At 39.9% G+C, this 18,320-nt stretch overlaps 2 protein-coding genes across 3 annotated transcripts in view; one reads left to right on the forward strand and one right to left on the reverse strand.

Annotated features, from left to right (window-relative positions):
* The first annotated feature begins 978 nt into the window (after positions 1 to 978).
* fabp2 (fatty acid binding protein 2, intestinal) lies at positions 979 to 2,979 on the forward strand. The gene is made up of 4 exons (XM_035789051.2): positions 979 to 1,146; positions 1,551 to 1,723; positions 2,253 to 2,360; positions 2,698 to 2,979. Exons 1-4 carry the CDS (start codon positions 1,080 to 1,082, stop codon positions 2,746 to 2,748), a joined length of 399 nt encoding a protein of 132 aa, XP_035644944.1. The 5' UTR covers positions 979 to 1,079; the 3' UTR covers positions 2,749 to 2,979.
* A 188-nt stretch (positions 2,980 to 3,167) lies between these two features.
* The window catches only part of usp53b (ubiquitin specific peptidase 53b), a 48,688-nt gene continuing 33,535 nt past the window's right edge, over positions 3,168 to 18,320 (reverse strand). For both annotated transcript variants that reach the window (XM_035789050.2, XM_035789049.2), the window contains exons 16-19: positions 11,504 to 11,582; positions 10,498 to 11,375; positions 10,130 to 10,218; positions 3,168 to 7,234 (exon numbers count right to left, since the gene is read on the reverse strand). In XM_035789050.2, the coding sequence (XP_035644943.1) occupies positions 10,142 to 10,218; positions 10,498 to 11,375; positions 11,504 to 11,582 (1,034 nt within the window). In that variant the 3' untranslated portion in view covers positions 3,168 to 7,234; positions 10,130 to 10,141. The remainder of the gene's footprint in view (positions 7,235 to 10,129; positions 10,219 to 10,497; positions 11,376 to 11,503; positions 11,583 to 18,320) is intronic.

Here is an 18,320-nt window from a genome sequence, read left to right on the forward strand (position 1 = left end):
GGTTGGTCCTGGTCAGTTCCTGGATGGGAGACCAGATGCTGCTGGAAGTGGTGTTGGAGGGCCAGTAGGAGGCACTCTTTCCTCTGGTCTAAAAACATATCCCAATGCCCCAGGGCATTGCCCTGTGTAGGGTGCCGTCTTTCGGATGGGACGTTAAACGGGTGTCCTGACTCTTTGAGGTCATTAAAAGATCCCATGGCACTTATCGTAAGAGTAGGTGTGTTAACCCCGGTGTCCTGGCTAAATTTCCAATCTGGCCCTCAAACCATCATGGTCACCTAATAATCCCCAGTTTACAATTGGCTCATTCATCCCCCTCCTCTCCCCTGTAACTATTCCCCAGGTCATTGCTGTAAATGAGAACGTGTTCTCAGTCAACTTACCTGGTAAAATAATGGATAAATAAAATACTACTACTAATGTACTAGTACTATTACTAATACTACTCCTGCTATTACTACAACTACTACTACTATTAATGCACTACTACTACTACTGCTACTACTACTGCTATTACTACTACTAACTGCTACTATCTACTACTACTACTACTATTACTACTACTACTTGTTTACTACTACTACTACTACTACAGCAACTTCTACTACTACTACTATTTACTACTACTACTACTACTACTTGTCTACTACTACTACAACTTGTAGTAGGAGTAGGAGCAGCAGCAATACTGCTCTACTAAATAGATGGAAAACAGTGACTCATTGTTTATAACAAAGGAACCATCCTGCACATCCGAAGCACAGCACAGATTATATGCGGCCACAAATAACTATGTGATAGTAAAGGGCAAAGGATGTCGAAACAATAAACTTGCATATTGTATGATCATTAAAGGGACAATTACCATTGTCCCAAAACACAGCTATTGGCACTACACAGTGGAAGATAATGACTTGTGTAGCCTTGAGGAAATATGAGCTTTACACACCACATCAGCATATGAGATAGGGGAGAGCGATAAGAGAGTGAGCTAACACAGGCAGTGGTTTAAAAGGCCAGGTGGTAGGCTAAGGCAGGTCACTCCTTAGAGTAGAGCCAGTCCAACCCTTCCAGCAACCATGACCTACAACGGCACTTGGAAAGTAGACCGCAGCGAGAACTATGAGAAATTCATGGAGCAGATGGGTAAGAGATCAATCGTTTTTGGAAAATTAGTTTTGGGGGAAAGACACTTCGGCACAAATGGCCTTTTGGTGGATGTTGAAAGCAAAGACAAGTAGGCCTACAACATGTTTACATAAACAGGCATACAAAGTGCATTTAATGCAAATAAAGTCAATTCACTTTTTGTACCACAGGCAATTCAGTGGTGTGTTTGTATAAAAGCGATTTTTAATGCATTAAATGCCTTTAGATTAGAGGACTATGTATGTTTTCTGACATTTGACATAAGGCACTGTAAAATGATTGCATAATATCTAGCCAGGTGCTGCACTGTAGTACATCCAAATGAAATATCTTGTATAGTCGTTTACGCATGGTTCAATTCGATTTGGAGTTGGACACATGGATTGTGTCTCTGTTCACAGGTGTCAACATGGTCAAGAGGAAGCTGGCCGCTCACGATAACCTCAAGATTACCCTTGAACAAACTGGAGACAAATTTGTCGTGAAGGAGGCCAGTTCTTTCCGCACGCTGGATTTGGAATTTACCCTGGGAGTCACCTTTGAATATGCTCTTGCAGATGGGACAATGCTATCAGTAAGCAATGCATTTATACAGTATTATATAGTATTATATTCTTGCAGCCGTACATACAATGGCTGTGGTAGAGCCTAGGCTTAGTTTTTATGTTGATGCATAGTGTATTCCCAGGAGAAGAAATTGGTAACAACATAATTGAATTTGTGCATACCACAATTCCTAAGATTTGATTCCTATCTGTTATTTCCAATAACAAAAGTTTATTGCATTATTTTTCTGCGCTCGAAGCTATTCAATACTTGATAATGAGTTGCAAAGTACAGGGCACAGTCACATTGGCACTGTTCCAACATGTCCACACTAGGATACCAGTTAAAACACATTCACATTTCTCCATTATGTAGTTTGCTACTGTACATTTAGGAACACAGGCCTGATGAAGTATAAAACCTTTCAGCAACTAGATGAATATGATATGGAAATCTTTTTCGATGTGCAGCATGACTGTAAAAAAGATTACCTGGCGTGTTGCCACTTGATTCTTGGACTGGTATCATGATGAATTATTTGACCTTTCACCCCTCAGGGCTCATGGGGCATGGAAGGAGACATGATGAAAGGTACATTCACCAGAAAGGACAATGGAAAGGTGCTGACAACTACCAGAGCCATTGTTGCAGAGGAACTTGTACAGGTTAGTTTCCCTCTAAGGAAAATGTTATTTGCATGTGAAAAAAGTGTATATGCACCCTGTTTTACACACCCTAAACGAAAACATATTTACACTTCTGAAGAAGAAAAGAGGCAGCAGACCTTGGCCAAAGTACAAATCAAATGCTTGAAAGTACCTAGCTTGATTTACCTTGGAGTTTGCAATGTTGGGACAATTCCATTGGTTTAATTATACAGGGCAAACCAAATCAAGTGCAGCATTTGACAGAAGTATTTGTCATGGATATGGATTTGAACCAGGTCTGGTTGTAGGATATTTTTGTTGTCATAATAAAATATATATACTCTTCCTCCAACAGAGCTACAGCTATGATGGAGTCGAAGCCAAGAGAATTTTCAAGAGGGGTTAGAGGAAACCGATCAAACAATCCAACCACTAAGACCAAGAAGAGCTACGTTCAAAACCAGAATGATACCATTTTACAACCTTTCTGAAGCCACTGGACCACTTTAGGTCTTTGTAACGCCAACATCATTTTTAGCTGTACAAGATGCACTGTTTGTAATAGAAATGTGTAAATCAGGTTTTATTTGCACTTCAACTTTTGATATTTTAAGAAGTAAACACATTTTTTGAATTATTTATGGAGTGATTTTTGAATTTCTCAATGTCCACAAAATGTATTACAGATATTTCTGAATATTCAAGATTAGATGAGTGCAAGCACACTAGCGCAATACACTATTGCCAATGACTGTGACTCACTGTTGTCAATCATCAATGGTAATCAAGTGACTGCAAAAACCAGAGGCATACAAAAAATTTTTAGTGATTGCATAATTTTAAGTTTATTAAACAATGAATAAAAATAAATGCATAGGCATCTCCAAAAATATAAAGTGTACACAGTCAGCTATACTGTACATGTTTCTTTTCAAATGGAACATGTTAAACCTTCTCATGGAAAAAATGCAAAGGCACTCCAGATATAACAGCAGAGCAATATATACAAAATCCATACTCCCAAAAATACCCAGTGAGAAAAACAATTAAAACCTTTCCGCTGAAGCAAGACTTACATAAATAAATAATAAACTGTATATTACATGAATATATTAATGTAAAGCATTGAAATACCCAACTTTACAACAAGCAAATAAAAACTCTTACCAGTGAGAACTGGGAACACAGTTTCATGTTGAGCTTAAAAAGATTAAAGAGGATTCATATATCAACAGCCTAGGAACATTAGTGGGCAAATACTATGACATCCATTGTTGTTAGTGTCCCGGTTTGTTGAGTCTTACCTCAAATTATTTGAATGCCAAAATGTCATAACAAAACATGACATTTACCAGACATAATGGCAAAACCATTAATTTTGAAGCAGCATGGATTGAAATAAATTACAAAAATCAAATGACGGATCACAATTGGATTACATTTTGTTTTGATAACTGAGAAAGGACAGCCAAGATGCTAAGTTGTCAATAGCTTTTTTCTCTTAAAGATTTGTGCACATAGACGCAGCACTACATTTTATGCTGATGAATGGAAAAGATTCTAATATCGGGGATAATTGACTTGCATTGAATTTGTGCCATTAGATGGTAAAAAGTTTGCATTTGGAGACAGTGGCCAGGTAAACAAAACCAAAGCACGGATTGCTGTCTCACCTTGCCCATAGACTGCATAGACCAACATGTAATTTTGTAATTTGGGTGAACTATCCCTTTAAATGATTTTTTTCTTCTGAAAGTAGCAGGGTCCTCTGGGACATGGGGCAAGATTCAGAAGTTTTGTTTTTGGTTCTGCCCAACCATAATTGCTCTACCTGTTCTTTGCACACATTGCAAATGGATAGAGGAACATTGCAATTAAAATAAGTCATTACGTTAAATGAATCTAGTTAGCCGCAATTAAGTTTTGCCTATTGATGACTTAAATACCATTAAACTACAATGTAGCTCTGTTGCAATTTTTTATAACAGGCAATGGAGTTGAGATATCTGGAAAGTTTTCAAGAGACATTTTCCTCTCACAAAGAAGCACTTTGCATCAGCAAACGAACCATAACATTTTAAATATGTAATGACACATGATCCAAGGCAATTTCCAAATGCTGCAAAATTGCAACATAAATCATGAGCTGCAGTGTTCAGAAATCCCCATGGATAAAGTACCATCCCACCTATATAAAATACTACGGATAGTTTCCTCAAGCAAACTGTCACCAACAAAGTGTTATACTGTGAAGTGTTAAAGGTTAAATGCAGCTGTTTTGATCTCAATATCAAATCATTTCTAGGTAACAATGAAGTGCCTTACTTTGATTGTTTTCAATTAAAATGTTCAAACATTTTCAAAAATATCTTATTAGGAATGGAAAATTCTCGAGCAAGAATTTTGCTAGGACTGCCTGGGATTGATTTGAGCAGGGGAAAATTTTTAAAAAAGAAAAGAAAAAAAGAAGCTTTTGCTGTTAATGGCGGAGAGGTTTGGAACTCTCGTATCTTCGACCCATCTCTCGGTCTATTAACTAATTTACTGCATGTTGATGTCACCATGGAAGGCCAATACTCCCTCCCACCAAAACAGGCAGAAATTTCAGACGCTCTTTTCAAACAGCTTACACTAAAATGGTATTCATCATTATCACAATGTCACAGTATTATTCCAACTTCATAGTGTGGAAATATATATAGAACAAGATTTTGACTGCACTGGGCCTTTAAAGTTTACACATTAGCATGATCTCCATGGTTTTATCAATCACCAAAACTGAAGCCATCTCCCATTGGGTTATTTACCTAATACTTTTCTTCCTTTAACAATGTGAAATGTGAAAATGTTGTATGTAAAAAAGTTATGGTAAAAGTTATGGTTCCTGGTTTTTGACAGGGAAATGACCCCTGACCTATCCAATGAAAACAGTATGAAATGAATTCTAATGTGAATGATATTGGTTTGGCTTCATTCAGAAACATCTAGAGGGCAACTTGCTATCAGATTTACCAACATTTAAATCAATTGCACCTTAAATTGTGATACTATGGGTGTCATTGCCAAAAACGTATTGACACAATCATGCTTACATAGTGTCCGACACTTTGGCCCGGATTCAATCCGATCGTAGGTTATAGACATTGATGAAAACATATTGACACAATCATGCTAGCATAGTATCCCACACCTTGGAACACTATGCTTTTTTCAGACTTATGCTATTTTCCGATTGAGACAACATTAGCAGCATTTAACGTAAATAGGATCTCCGTGAATGTGGAAACATTGGCTTTAAAAGCTGCAATAGCTATAACTCGCGATCATATTGAATCCCTGCCGTTATCTTCTCCCTAAATAAATACAATAAATAATAACAACTTAAAGGATTTTTTTTTGCTGTTTTCAAACTTACCTCTATTTTTTCCACTTACTCTGAAAGTAGTCTATGGGGCGGAAGAAACTGTCATCCACAGGTTTGATTTGTTTAAATAGCCACTATTAACAATTGGAGTGATAGGGGCAAGCTCACCATGTTCAAAATTGCACGACCAAATCAACTCAAATACCTTCAAATCACTGGTGCGAAGGTGAACTGCAAGGCACCTGGAGTGACAAACCACCCTTGCCGTCTCTGTCTGGCCGGCTCCCCTCTCTACACTGGCTTGTTAGTGCTCTCCCATTCCGTCCCTAAGAGAGGTACATCACGTCGTGCAAGGCTTTTTTCGCTATACTCAACGTTATCTTCCTGTCCGGTTTTGGGCTTGTGTGGTGGGGGAGACCTTTGTGGGCTATACGCCGCCTTGTCTCTGGGTAGTAAGTCGGTGGTCTGTTGATATCCTTCTAGTGGTGTGGGGGCTGTGCTTTGTCAAAGTGGGTGAGATTACACCGTGCCTGGTTGGTATCGTCGGGCAGGGCCACAGTGTCCCCGACCCCCCCCGTCTCAGTCTCCAGCATCTATGCTGCAATATGGAGTTTTTCCTAGCCACCTTGCTTCTACACCTGCATTGCTTGTTTTGGGGTTTTAGGCTGGGTTTCTGTATACACACTTTGTGACATCTGCTGATGTAAAAAGGTATTTATAAAGATATTTGATTGATTGAAGTTACTTCTAATTCTAATTCTGAACATAGTGAGCTTTACACTATCATTCCTTTCACTTTTTGGTTAGTGGCTAAACTTTAGCAGTGGCTAAAGTTGGTCAAGTTAGCAGTGGTTGAAATAAATCGGATGTCTCTCCTGCCCTATAAAGTACTTGCATGGTACTGTATGTGGAAAAATTGAGGCAGGTCAAAAAAGTGTAGATATCATTTAAGTAGACCCAATAACATAAACCAATTGGAATTTGGATGCTGGTTGGATACAAATGTAAAGTATGCCATGCGCATGCTCATACTGTACACATCACTATTGTTACCTCTTTATAAGTCCTCATGCAGGTTGGCTAACATTATTACAGTTGTCTATTCAGCAGGATAACAAGTATACAAACACAATGATAGTGTTTTGTATTATGAGATTGCTGAATTTGCCGCTTATATTTCGGAAACAAGAGTTTGTGTTGGCTACACAATCAGAGATGCACATTACCTTAAACCGAAAGGTAAAGAGTTTATACTCAACAGGTAATCCTTATATTTGACTGTATTATGACTTGGACTGCCCTTTCCAACTTCCAACTCATCTATCAACATAGTCCACTGTCAGAGAAAAAATGTATCTATCAAACTGTATCTTACTTTAAAATACATAGAAGTACTTCCGTAACCCACAGTGCATCAGTGATTTGACATTTGACACTGATTACAGTTGACGTTCTGGGAGCAACACTTTTCCAGCCAGCAGACTCTTTGGCATCCAGTTCAATAGCTTATTTTATATGGACATCAGACCTATGAGTAAGAAGAGGACAGTAGATTATTATGACAGTAGATTATGTGTACGCCATGAATACATTTTCACTGTTTACATTAAGAAAGAAATGCCATTTAGCAGACGCTTTTATCCAAAGCATACATACATTGTTTATGTATGGGTGGACGTGGGAATTGAAACCACTGCCCTGGTGTTGCAAGCGCCATGCTCTACCAACTGAGCAACAGAGGGCCGCGTTACTAATGTGTGTTATAGAGCTTGTTGCTAAAAACCTTTCTTGTCCTTACACACTTCTTGTATTGCAGACCTGGGTACAATATCTGTCAATGTCAAATATTTTCAAATACATGGAGTTTCATTTCATTTGGTTGAGTACAATGAAACCAATGCAATAATACTAGAAGTGCACCACACATACTATATATTTTTGATTAACAGATATTTGAAAGTATTTAAACTACTCAACCTGTATTTGATCTAAGTCTGGTTTATTGGTTGTGCATTTTTCAGCTCTTATTTTTGCTTGTTAAAGTTTACATTTTAGTAATTTAGCAGACACTTGTATTCAGAGCAGCTTAATTAGTGCATTTATCTTAAAGGCCCAATGCAGCTGTTTATATATGAATATCAACTCGTTTCTGGGTAACAATTAAGTACCTTACAGTAATACATTTCCATTAAAATGGGCAAAAATAGCTTTTTAGAAAAATTAACTTTTCTCAAACAAAAATTTAGCTAGAATATTTTATTTGTCAAATGTCAATCATCATGTCACCAGAATAAGACCTTCGATATTTATTGTAAAGCAGCATCAAGAAGTTCATCATAACTTATTATATATAGCCTAAACTCTTTTGGTTTACCGAGTCGTAGTGGGAGGACCACACACCATATCATCGCGTGACTCCAAGTTTACTTCGATACGATGGTTATTATATCAATATATGGCTTTTTCCACCGACATTTTACAGACACAAAAATTCACACTTCGAACAAACACATTATCGGTCGGCATTTACACAATTGTATCGAAACTGCTCCCATCACAGCTGTGGATGGAAAACATTGTTACTGTAAGCAAACATTTCCTCAATAAGTAGCAAAGTCAGTGCTTGTCCTGAGTAGTGGTATTGAACAGCTTCAATTCTAGTATACAGATGAATATATTTATTTATTTTATTTAACCTTTATTTAACTAGGCAAGTCAGTTAAAGAACAAATTCTTATTTACAATGATGGCCTACCAAAAGGCAAAAAGGCCTCCTGCGGGAACGGGGGCCTGGGAATAAAATCAATACAATATAAATAGAGGACAAAACACACATCACAACAAGATAGACCTAAGACAACAACATAGCAAGGCAGCAACACATGACAACACAGCATGGTAGCAACACAACATAACAACAACATGGTAGCAGCACAAAAGATTGTACAAACATTATTGGGCCCAGTCAACAGCACAATGGTCAAGAAGGTAGAGACAACAATACATCACACAAAGCAGCCACAACTGTCAGTAAGAGTGTCCATGATTGAGTCTTTGAATGAAGCGATTGAGATAAAACTGTCCAGTTTGAGTGTTTGTTGCAGTTCGTTCCAGTCGCTAGCTGCAGCGAACTCAGGGATGTGTGTGCTTTGGGGACGTTTAACAGAATGTGACTGGCAGAACGGGTGTTGTATGTGGAAGATGAGGGCTGCAGAAGATATCTCAGATAGGAGGGAGTGAGACCTTAGGGGGTTTTATAAATAAGCATCAACCAGTGGGTCTTGCGACAGGTATACAGAAATGACCAGTTTACAGAGGAGTATAGACTGCAGTGATGTGTCCTATAAGGAGCTTTGGTGGCAAATCTGATGGCCGAATGGTAAAGAACATCTAGCCGCTCGAGAGCACCCTTACCTGCCGATCTATAAATTATGTCTCCGTAATCTAGCATGGGAAGGATAGTCATCTGAATCAGGGTTAGTTTGGCAGTTAGGGTGAAAGAGGAGCGATTACGATAGAAGAAACCAAGTCTCGATTTAACTTTAGCCTTTGATATGTGCTGAGAAGGACAGTGCACCATCTAGCCATACTCCCAAGTACTAGTATGAGGTGACTACCTCAAGCTCTAAACCCTCAGAGGTAGTAATAACACCTGTGGGAAGAGGGGCATTCTTCTTACCAAACCACATGACCTTTGTTTTGGAGGTGTTCAGAACAAGGTTAAGGGTAGAGAAAGCTTGTTGGACACTAAGAAAGCTTTGTTGTAGAGCATTTAGCACAAAATCCGGGGAGGGGCTAGCTGAGTATAAGACTGTATCATCTGCATATAAATGGATGAGAGAGCTTCCTACTGCCTGAGCTATGTTATTGATGTAAGTTGAGAAAAGCGTGGGGCCTAGGATTGAGCCTTGGAGTACTCACTTGGTGACAGGCAGTGGCTGAGACAGCAGATCTTCTCACTTTATACACTGCACTCTTTGAGAGGTAGTTAGCAAACCAGGCCAAAGACCCCTCAGAGACATCAATACTCCTTAGCCAATAAAGTCAATAAAAATAGCAGCACAATGTTGCTTCGACTCAAGGGCAATGGTGACATCATTGAGGACCTTTAAGGTTGCAGTGACACATCCATAACCATATATACATTTATATATGTATACATATATGTAAATATATAGAGAGAGATTTTTTTACTGCATTAAATGAATGTGTCCTCATCATCACGAGTGAAATTAAATTCATTTGTGCCTGCCCTTCTCTCACTGATTTTGACCCAGGCGAGTGCAGCATGTCATGCTGTAATGCACAAAATAAACTGCATCTGTATGCATAAAAGGATCTGGTCGCGGAGCCATCAAAAAGGTGCTGATAAGAGGAACTGTGATGCATGGCAATTCCTGAAAGGTCACAGCGTATCACTTACCAGGTAATATCGTCACAAATAGCCACGCTCATCCAGTCCTTTGGCTGTCACTGGGTTCCATTTTGCAGTGGGCTTATTGCTGTTATGGCCTGTTTTTGTGGAAAAAAATAAAACAATATAGATATAGATGAACTCAATGCAAAAACACAAATGAAATGATATATATATATATATATATATTTTTTTTTTACAGATAAACATCAAAGCTAATTTTGGGTAGATGCCAGCATTTAAAATATTTGGATGCTTTATATTTCTAATTAGAGTTTTAAGTTTACTGTTGCGACCACTCGTTTTGGAACAGTGTACTTACTGTACATGACTGCCCGTAGGTGTTTTTACAAGCTGCTGTGACTGTCCAAGCTTACCTGCATCAGGCCGGGTTTTGGGTGGGTCGAGCATGGAGTGTGTGTTTGCGGGGTGCAGGTGGTGGCTGGGGTGTTCTCCGGGCTCCGTTGGTGCTTTGGGCATGATAGCTGAGAGTAGGAGGGGTCGCTGGTGATGGTACTTAAGTCTGTATGTGTCTGTCATGCAATTGTCCACGCTGAAGTACGTGGTGAGGGAAACCCCTTGGGCTGCCGCTGACTCGGCTCCAGGTGGCCTGCAGATGGGGAGCCTCTCCTCGCTTTCGCCCGACGACGGGTTGCTCCTTTCTGGGTCCGAGCCCGACTTGGAGCTGGCACTCGATGAGGGCCTCTGCAGAGGGCCATTGGATTCCGACCTCTGGTTGGGGCTGGGGTTATGTGAGGCCAGGGTGGGCCGGACGCTGGGCCGGGGGCTGGTCTGGGAGGGCTCTTGGAGTAGCCTGGGACGGAAGCAATGGCGGCCAACATCCCCCTGGTGAGGGGAAGCTCGCTGGGCGGCTTTAGGGTGAGGCAGTGACGGCATGGAGGGCTGATGTTGAGATGAGGGTTCTTCCAGTTCGATATGGGGGGGTTGGTGGAAGGCCAGGTGGTGGGGGGGACAGGGAGACTCGGACAGAGGGGGCTTGATGTTGCTGGAGCGGTAGGCACTGTCCTCTGGTTCCGAGAGATTTCCAGCCAGGTCGTCAGAGCTGTTCCACTCCGAGCTGCTGGTTTTACCCAAGCGGCGCACGGCGGGGCTGTCGCCATGGTGACCACCTCTGTTGTTGTTACTCATCTCTGGCGATCCCATCATGTGACTACTCCTGTTGTCTGAGGAGCTTGCGTCCCTCTCTAGACCTGCTCCTTTCTTAGAACTGCCAGAGCTGTATCTACATTTTCGCCTGTAGAATAGAATACAATAGAATAGAACACAATACTTTTTAAGTGCACAAAATATGGATGTACACATTGACAATTAACAACACTAAACATATCAATAACAATAACAATATCCAAGTTGGTACATTACCTTGAACTTGGACTACTTTTCAGGAGATGTGAAACTTGATGGTCGCAGTTCTTTCCCTGAGTTGTCAGTTGATGTTTGCCTAGAAAACAAATAGACAAACCTGACTCACTGCTTAGGACAAAATTCAAATGAAACACCAAAATCATGCAACCGCCAACATTTAATAGAGTTATTTATTTACATTATGGATAGTTTTCCCCCCACAGTAATTCTTGATATTTTGTCCAAAAGGGAAAAGTAATACAACTTGGGGGTGATTCCATTGAATAAATTCAATCAACAGTTAATCAGGTCTATTTATTCATGATTTCTAAATTAGGAATAAGTATTTGACATTTTCATTTAAACCTCCATTTTCTAGAGACAGATAGAAACTGACACCTAATCGCAGAGAAGAGAAATAACAAACAGAGAAACACACAGGAGAGACATTAGAGCGAGGGAGAAAGCGAGAGAAAGAAAGAGATGGACAGGCAGGTAGACAGACAGAAACAGAGAGAGAAAGAGAGAGAGAGAGAGAGAGAGAGAGAGAGAGAGAGAGAGAGAGAGAGAGAGAGAGAGAGAAAAAAATAGGGAATGGCCTATTTTCAGGGAGATAGCCTATTTCTCTCACAGTGCCAGTAAGTTGGGAGAGTAAAGGCATTTCTGTTTTTCTGAAGCACGGTGGCAGCACAGTGTTGATCTCCACCGCCATTGTCCCTGCCACCGGATCGACCAATCGGCAGACGGGCCAGCACAGCAGGAGGCAGTATGCATGCTAAATTCATCCACTTTAAAAATAGAAGCGTATTTTTTTCCCCCCACTGACCTAGAGGTCCATGCAAGGATAAAAGCTGTGGGAGACGGTTTGGCTCTCGATTCACACAGGCTTGACTGTAGAAGGAAGCATTGCTATAAGCTAACGCATTCAGATAAAGGGATAAAACATGTTCAACTCTATGCTCGTGCATAAAACAATGAAAGAGTGCTTGCAGTCAACACTCGATCACATGAAAATTGAAAAAGGGGCCAGCACTCACTTGATTCAGTTACAATAAAAGCTTTCAATAGCTTAGCTTTTATATATTTTACAGGGAGCATATCCTACTAGAGCACACAGTGCTCTACACACAAGCTAACATATGACTAAGATGGAAACAGTGAAGTCCAGCTGCGGCATCTGAACAAGCATTTGGGGATTACTGTCAGATTAATGAATGTGGAGGGGCTTTGTGGGTGAACAGGTTAAATCAACAGGTCGACATTCTAGAGACATACAGACAACCATTGCCCAATCAAAAACGACATTCTGTTTTACATTTATTCACCCCATACTGTGTTTTCATTTTTTTCTGTGACTAAAATGTCCTCTTTAGCCTCTGAACACACACAGGATAAAACGTAACTAAAATGCCATACTCAATACTAAGATCAAGCTCTCAACATGACAACAACAAATTATAGTCAGGATGTTACTGCATTTTTATATTTTGCCTAGCCTCATTCTCCGTGTGGGAAATAGTTAGAAACCTACAGTACTACACAACACATATCCTACTGTACACGACACATGTCTGATAGATTTTGATGTGACACTTACAGTACTGCTATTTACAGTAGCAACAGTTGGCCATTTGTTAGTTTGGCTCAAAATCTATTTCCACGCTAGGTTTATTTAGCGTTTTCTTCTCGGAAATCGTAATGTTTTTTAAATAGCTTGTGCAGATTAGAACGTAAGAGATTTGAAGGGCTTGGTCTTGCATGACTCACCAGGGCTGTGCAATCCTGACAAAAATCCATTGCGTTTAGGGCCTATTGCCCCCATATTCAGTTGGCCATAATCTAGCACCATTACATCAGGGGATCAAAATGAAAAGTCCCTTAATCTGCTTTTCCTTCTTTTTTAAAGCCTATGTTTCCCTGAAACATTGGTATGGGGGAGGGGAAGATAATACTGATATATCTCTTTTCAAAACACTGAGGATTTTGACTTTGCTCAGATGTAAATACAAAGTCATCTTATACTACAGTTTGAACATTTGATCCAAGTGTTGAACTATGATAGTGTGATGGAAATTAAGTAAAACATTTCCATCACAATATAGATAGAAGATACATTATGTATTGTATTGACTTAGAACTATTACTATGATTTTGCAGTTATAATGCTAGATCTTTGCAAGAATAAACATTTTTTTAAGTGTTCTGAGAGATTTGTTATGAATGCAACTCTTTAGGGACAGTTTGAAATATGAAACAAATATTTTCACATGACCCTCCTCTTGCACTGTAAAATGTTCTGCACACAATCCTCCTGAAAATTAAATTATTACCACCATAAATAACAATAACTGTAGCAACCTTGTGTTTATAAATGTGGATATCGTCTTTAGAAGGTTGAGGGTTCGCCGACCACCACGGACGGACAAGCTCACTCTCCCTGCCTGTATCTTTACACTACGACAAGAGCCAGCTGCAGACAATGATCAGCTACTGTAGGGGGGAATCATATTTTCAACATTTTGATGCTATATTTATAATGATATAAAATATATGAAATACATTTTCCACCAACAGGTTTCTATGCCAATGCACCACACAACCAATAAGAAAGAAATAACTGCATACCGATTACCAACTTCAAGCACTCATCATCATGGTTTGTGTCTTCAACACCACAACCAAGTAGAGTATGTCAGTCTCGAAAAAACAGAAAATACATCCCTCCCTAATCAATATCGAAGGCTTGGTTTGACAATCTCCAAATATCATGGCATTTTTTTGTGTGTTTTGTAACAGTTTCTTTACATTAATCGAATAGCAGTTAAGCAGTTTGGATAATGGAATTATATTCAAGTGGAGTGTATGAATGTGAGAAGATAGCCAACGGGAGACTTGTGAAGTGTCCGAATCAAATGAAAACACCGTGACTAGTTGTGTTTATGCCACACATAAAAGGTAATACATTTAAAAAGTGAAATTACAAATATTTAGGCTATATTGAAGCGTTAGGTTCCAGGTCAAAGAATATCCCCTCGGATCGGAGGCAGAACACTTGTTATATTGTTGTGAGGACAGACACTGGGAGATGAGAAGCAAGTACAGGGAGTGATTTAATAGATACACGGACAACAAAAAAAACAAGAACAGCGTCTGGACAGGGGGGAAAAACAACATTAATGCAGACAATGAGAAGAAACTGAGGAAGTGACAGATATAGGGGAGGCAATCAATAAAGCAATAGAGTCCAGGTGATTCTGTCACGTTCGGACCTTTATTTCCTTTGTTTTGTATTTATTTAGTATCGTCAGGGTGTGAGTTAGCGTGGGCAGTCTATGTTTGTTTTTCTATGATTTGGGGATTTGTATGTTTCGGCCTAGTATGGTTCTCAATCAGAGGCAGGTGTCATTAGTTGTCTCTGATTGAGAATCATACTTAGGTAGCCTGGGTGCACTGTTTGTTTGTGGGTGATTGTCTATGTTAGTTGCTTGTGTCAGCACAGTCCTTATGATAGCTTCACGGTCGTTATTAGTTTATTGTTTTTGTATTCAGTGTTCAGTACTTTCTTTAATTAATTATTCATCATGAACACATACCACGCCGCATTTTGGTCCTCCGATCCTTCTCGCCTCTCCTCTTCAGACGAAGAGGAGGACGACCGTGACAGATTCCCATGAAGCGCTGATGCGCGTAACAATGGTGACAGGTGTGCGTAATGGTGGGCCGAGCGCCAGAAAGGGGGAGCGGGAGCAGGCGTGACAACTTTCCTGAATAATGGGCCTGCTGGGAGCATAGGCCTATGTGGACACTATATAGGACGACTTCGGAGAATGATGATCGGCAACAGACAGCGCATTAGTACCAGAAGTAAATATACAGCCAGACTGTCCCGCTACTGTGCCTTTCTATAATCTGTCCTGAGTAGACCCACAACTGATCCTAATGGAATGAATGGAATGAAACATTCAAATAACAGGGCTTTTGCACCATTACAATTTACAGCCCAGAGTAGAATTTTACTCAATTGAATACATTTTTGTGTGGTGTGATTGATAGTTAACCTATTGCAGATCTTGACAAAAGATTCACCTACCACGATTGTCACTATGGATCGAAGGCAGTATAGACAGTTGACTGGTAGACTACCCAGCTAGCACATAATGTTCTGAGAACCATATGTTTCTTAGAGCTTGGTGAGTGCGTGGTTGTCCTATGGTTATTTAGCATACAACCTTCCCAAAACATTCTGGGAATGGTGCAGGATACCCAGCTACTGTAGCACATACACTATATATAGAAAAGTATTTGGACACCCCTTCAAATAAATGGATTTGGCTATTTCAGCAACACCCGTTACTGACAGGTGAATAAAACTGAGCACACAGCCATGCAATCTCCATTGACAAACATTGGAAGTAGCATGGCCTTACTGAAGAACTCAGTGACTTTCAATGTGGCACTGTCATAGGCTACCACCTTTCCACCAAGTCATTGCATGACATTTCTGTCCTGTAAGAGCTTCCCCAGTCAACTGTAAGTGCAATTATTGTGAAGTGGAAACGTCTAGGAGCAACAAAGGCTCAGCCACTGAGTGGTAGGCCACACAAGCTCACAGAACGAGACCACTGAGCGCTGAAGCATGTAGATGTCCTCGGTTGTAACACTCACTACCGAGTTCAAAACTCTACAAAAGCTGCCAGGAGCTTCATGAAATGGGTTTCCATGGCCGAGCAGCCTAAGACCACAATGCGCAATGCCAAGCGTAGGCTGGAATGGTGTAAAGCTTGCCGCTATTGGACTATTGGAATCTGACCCAATGCATAGGGCCAATTGTAAAGTTTGGTGGAGGTGGAATAACGGTCTGGTTCAGGCTAGGCCCCTTGGTTCCAGTGAAGGGAAATCTTAACACTACCGCGTACAATGACATTCTAGACGTGCCAACAATTTGAGGAAGGCCTTTTCCCATTTTACCATGACAACGCCCCCGTGCACAAAGCGAGGTCCATACAGAAATTATTTGTCGAGATCATGTGGAAGAACTTCACTGGCCTGCACAGAGCCCTGACCTCAACCCCATCAAACACCTTTGGGATGAATTGGGACGCCGACTGCAAGCCAGGCCTAATCGACCAACATCAGTGCTTGACCTCACTAATTCTCTTATGGCTGAATGGAAGCAAGTCCCGTAGCAATTTTTCAACATCTAGTGGAAAGCCTTACCAGAAGAGTGGAGGCTGTTATAGCAGCAAAAGGGGGACCAATTCCAAATTAATGCCCATGATTTTGGAATGAGAGGTTCGATGTGCAAGTGTCCACATACCTTTGGTCATGTGGTGTAACATTCTGAGAACCATGTTTCTTAGGTGGGAATTTCAGTACTTCAGCATAACATTTCATACAGGATTTCCCATGGTTCTATTTATAGTAATGTTCTCAAATTGTTCCGAGACCATTAAGAAACAATGTCATTCTGTTAGAATTTCAGTACTTCAGCAGAACGTTTTCTACAGGTTTCCTCATGGTCCTATTTGAAGTCATGTTCTCAGAACATTAAGAAACAACATTCCTCTGTGGGAATTTCAGTACTCCAGGATATTCTTTTCTGCAGGTTTCCTGATGGTGATATATATTAAGTCACAATAAGAAAACGTTCCATAAAAAAACATTACTAACGTTCAAAGAACATACAGTTCCTAGAGAAAGTATTCACACCCCTTGACTTTTTCAAAATGTTGTAGTAATTACAGCCTGAATTTAAAAAGGATTAAATTGAGACTTAGTGTCACTGGCCTACACACAATACCCCAAATGTCAAAGTGGAATTATGTTTGTAAAAATTAAAAGCTTTTGTAAAAACTAAAAGCTGAAATGTCTTGACTCAATAAGTATTCAACCCCTTTATTATGTCAAGGCTAAATATTTTCAGGAGTAAACATTTTCTTAACAAGTCATAGTGTTTAACATGATTTTTGAATGACGACCTCATTTCTGTACCCCACACATACAAATATCTGTAAGGTCCTTCAGTTGAGCAGTGAATTTCTTACACAGATTCAACCACAAAGACCAGGGAGGTTTTCCAATGCCTTGCAACGAAGGGCACCTATTGGTAGATGGGTAAAACAAAACAAAGCAGATATCGAAAATCCCTTTGAAGATGGTGAAGTTACTAATTACACTTTGGATGGTGTATAAATATACCCAGTGACTACAATTTTCACCTAAAATGACATACCCAAATCTAACTGCCTGTAGCTCAGGACCTGAAGCAAAGATATGCATATTATTGATACCATTTGAAAGGAAACACTTTGAAGTTTGTGGAAATGTGAAATTAATGTAGGAGAATATAACACATTCGATCTGGTAAAAGATAATACAAACAAAAAAACTTTTTTTTTTCATCATCTTTGAAATGCAAGAAAGGCCATAATATAATATTTCAGTTTAGATTATATTTTGATTTTGGCCACTAGATGGCAGCAGTGCATGTGTGCAAAGTTTCAGATTCATCCAGTGAAGCATTGCAATACTGCACAGTATATTGTATCAAGTCTGCCCAAATGTGCCGAATTGGTCAATTGATACATTTTCAAGTACATAACTATAGAGAACATACAAAAATGTTATGGTAATACAACATTTAAGTTTACACACTCCCAGGAATGTCATACATGACGGATCATTAGCTTATAAATCTAGATGGCCGGGCAGGGTGTGTGTGGAGCAAGAGACAGCAGGGGTTGAAACTGTAGAACCCAGTTCCTACATTTGAATATAAAAATGATTTTATCAAACAAAACAATGCTACATTTTATCTCTGGGACCCTGAGGATGA

This window comes from Oncorhynchus keta, chromosome 16 (assembly GCF_023373465.1).
Source record: "Oncorhynchus keta strain PuntledgeMale-10-30-2019 chromosome 16, Oket_V2, whole genome shotgun sequence".
In the NCBI taxonomy this organism is placed as follows: domain Eukaryota; kingdom Metazoa; phylum Chordata; class Actinopteri; order Salmoniformes; family Salmonidae; genus Oncorhynchus; species Oncorhynchus keta.

Excerpts from the sequence above, each read along its gene's own strand:
- fabp2 (XM_035789051.2), top strand. The coding sequence starts at position 1,080 with ATGACCTACAACGGCACTTGGAAAGTAGACCGCAGCGAGAACTATGAG. Across the intron at positions 1,147-1,550 it reads GAAATTCATGGAGCAGATGG|GTGTCAACATGGTCAAGAGG; the intron begins GTAAGAGATCAA and ends CTCTGTTCACAG. Across the intron at positions 2,361-2,697 it reads TTGCAGAGGAACTTGTACAG|AGCTACAGCTATGATGGAGT; the intron begins GTTAGTTTCCCT and ends TTCCTCCAACAG.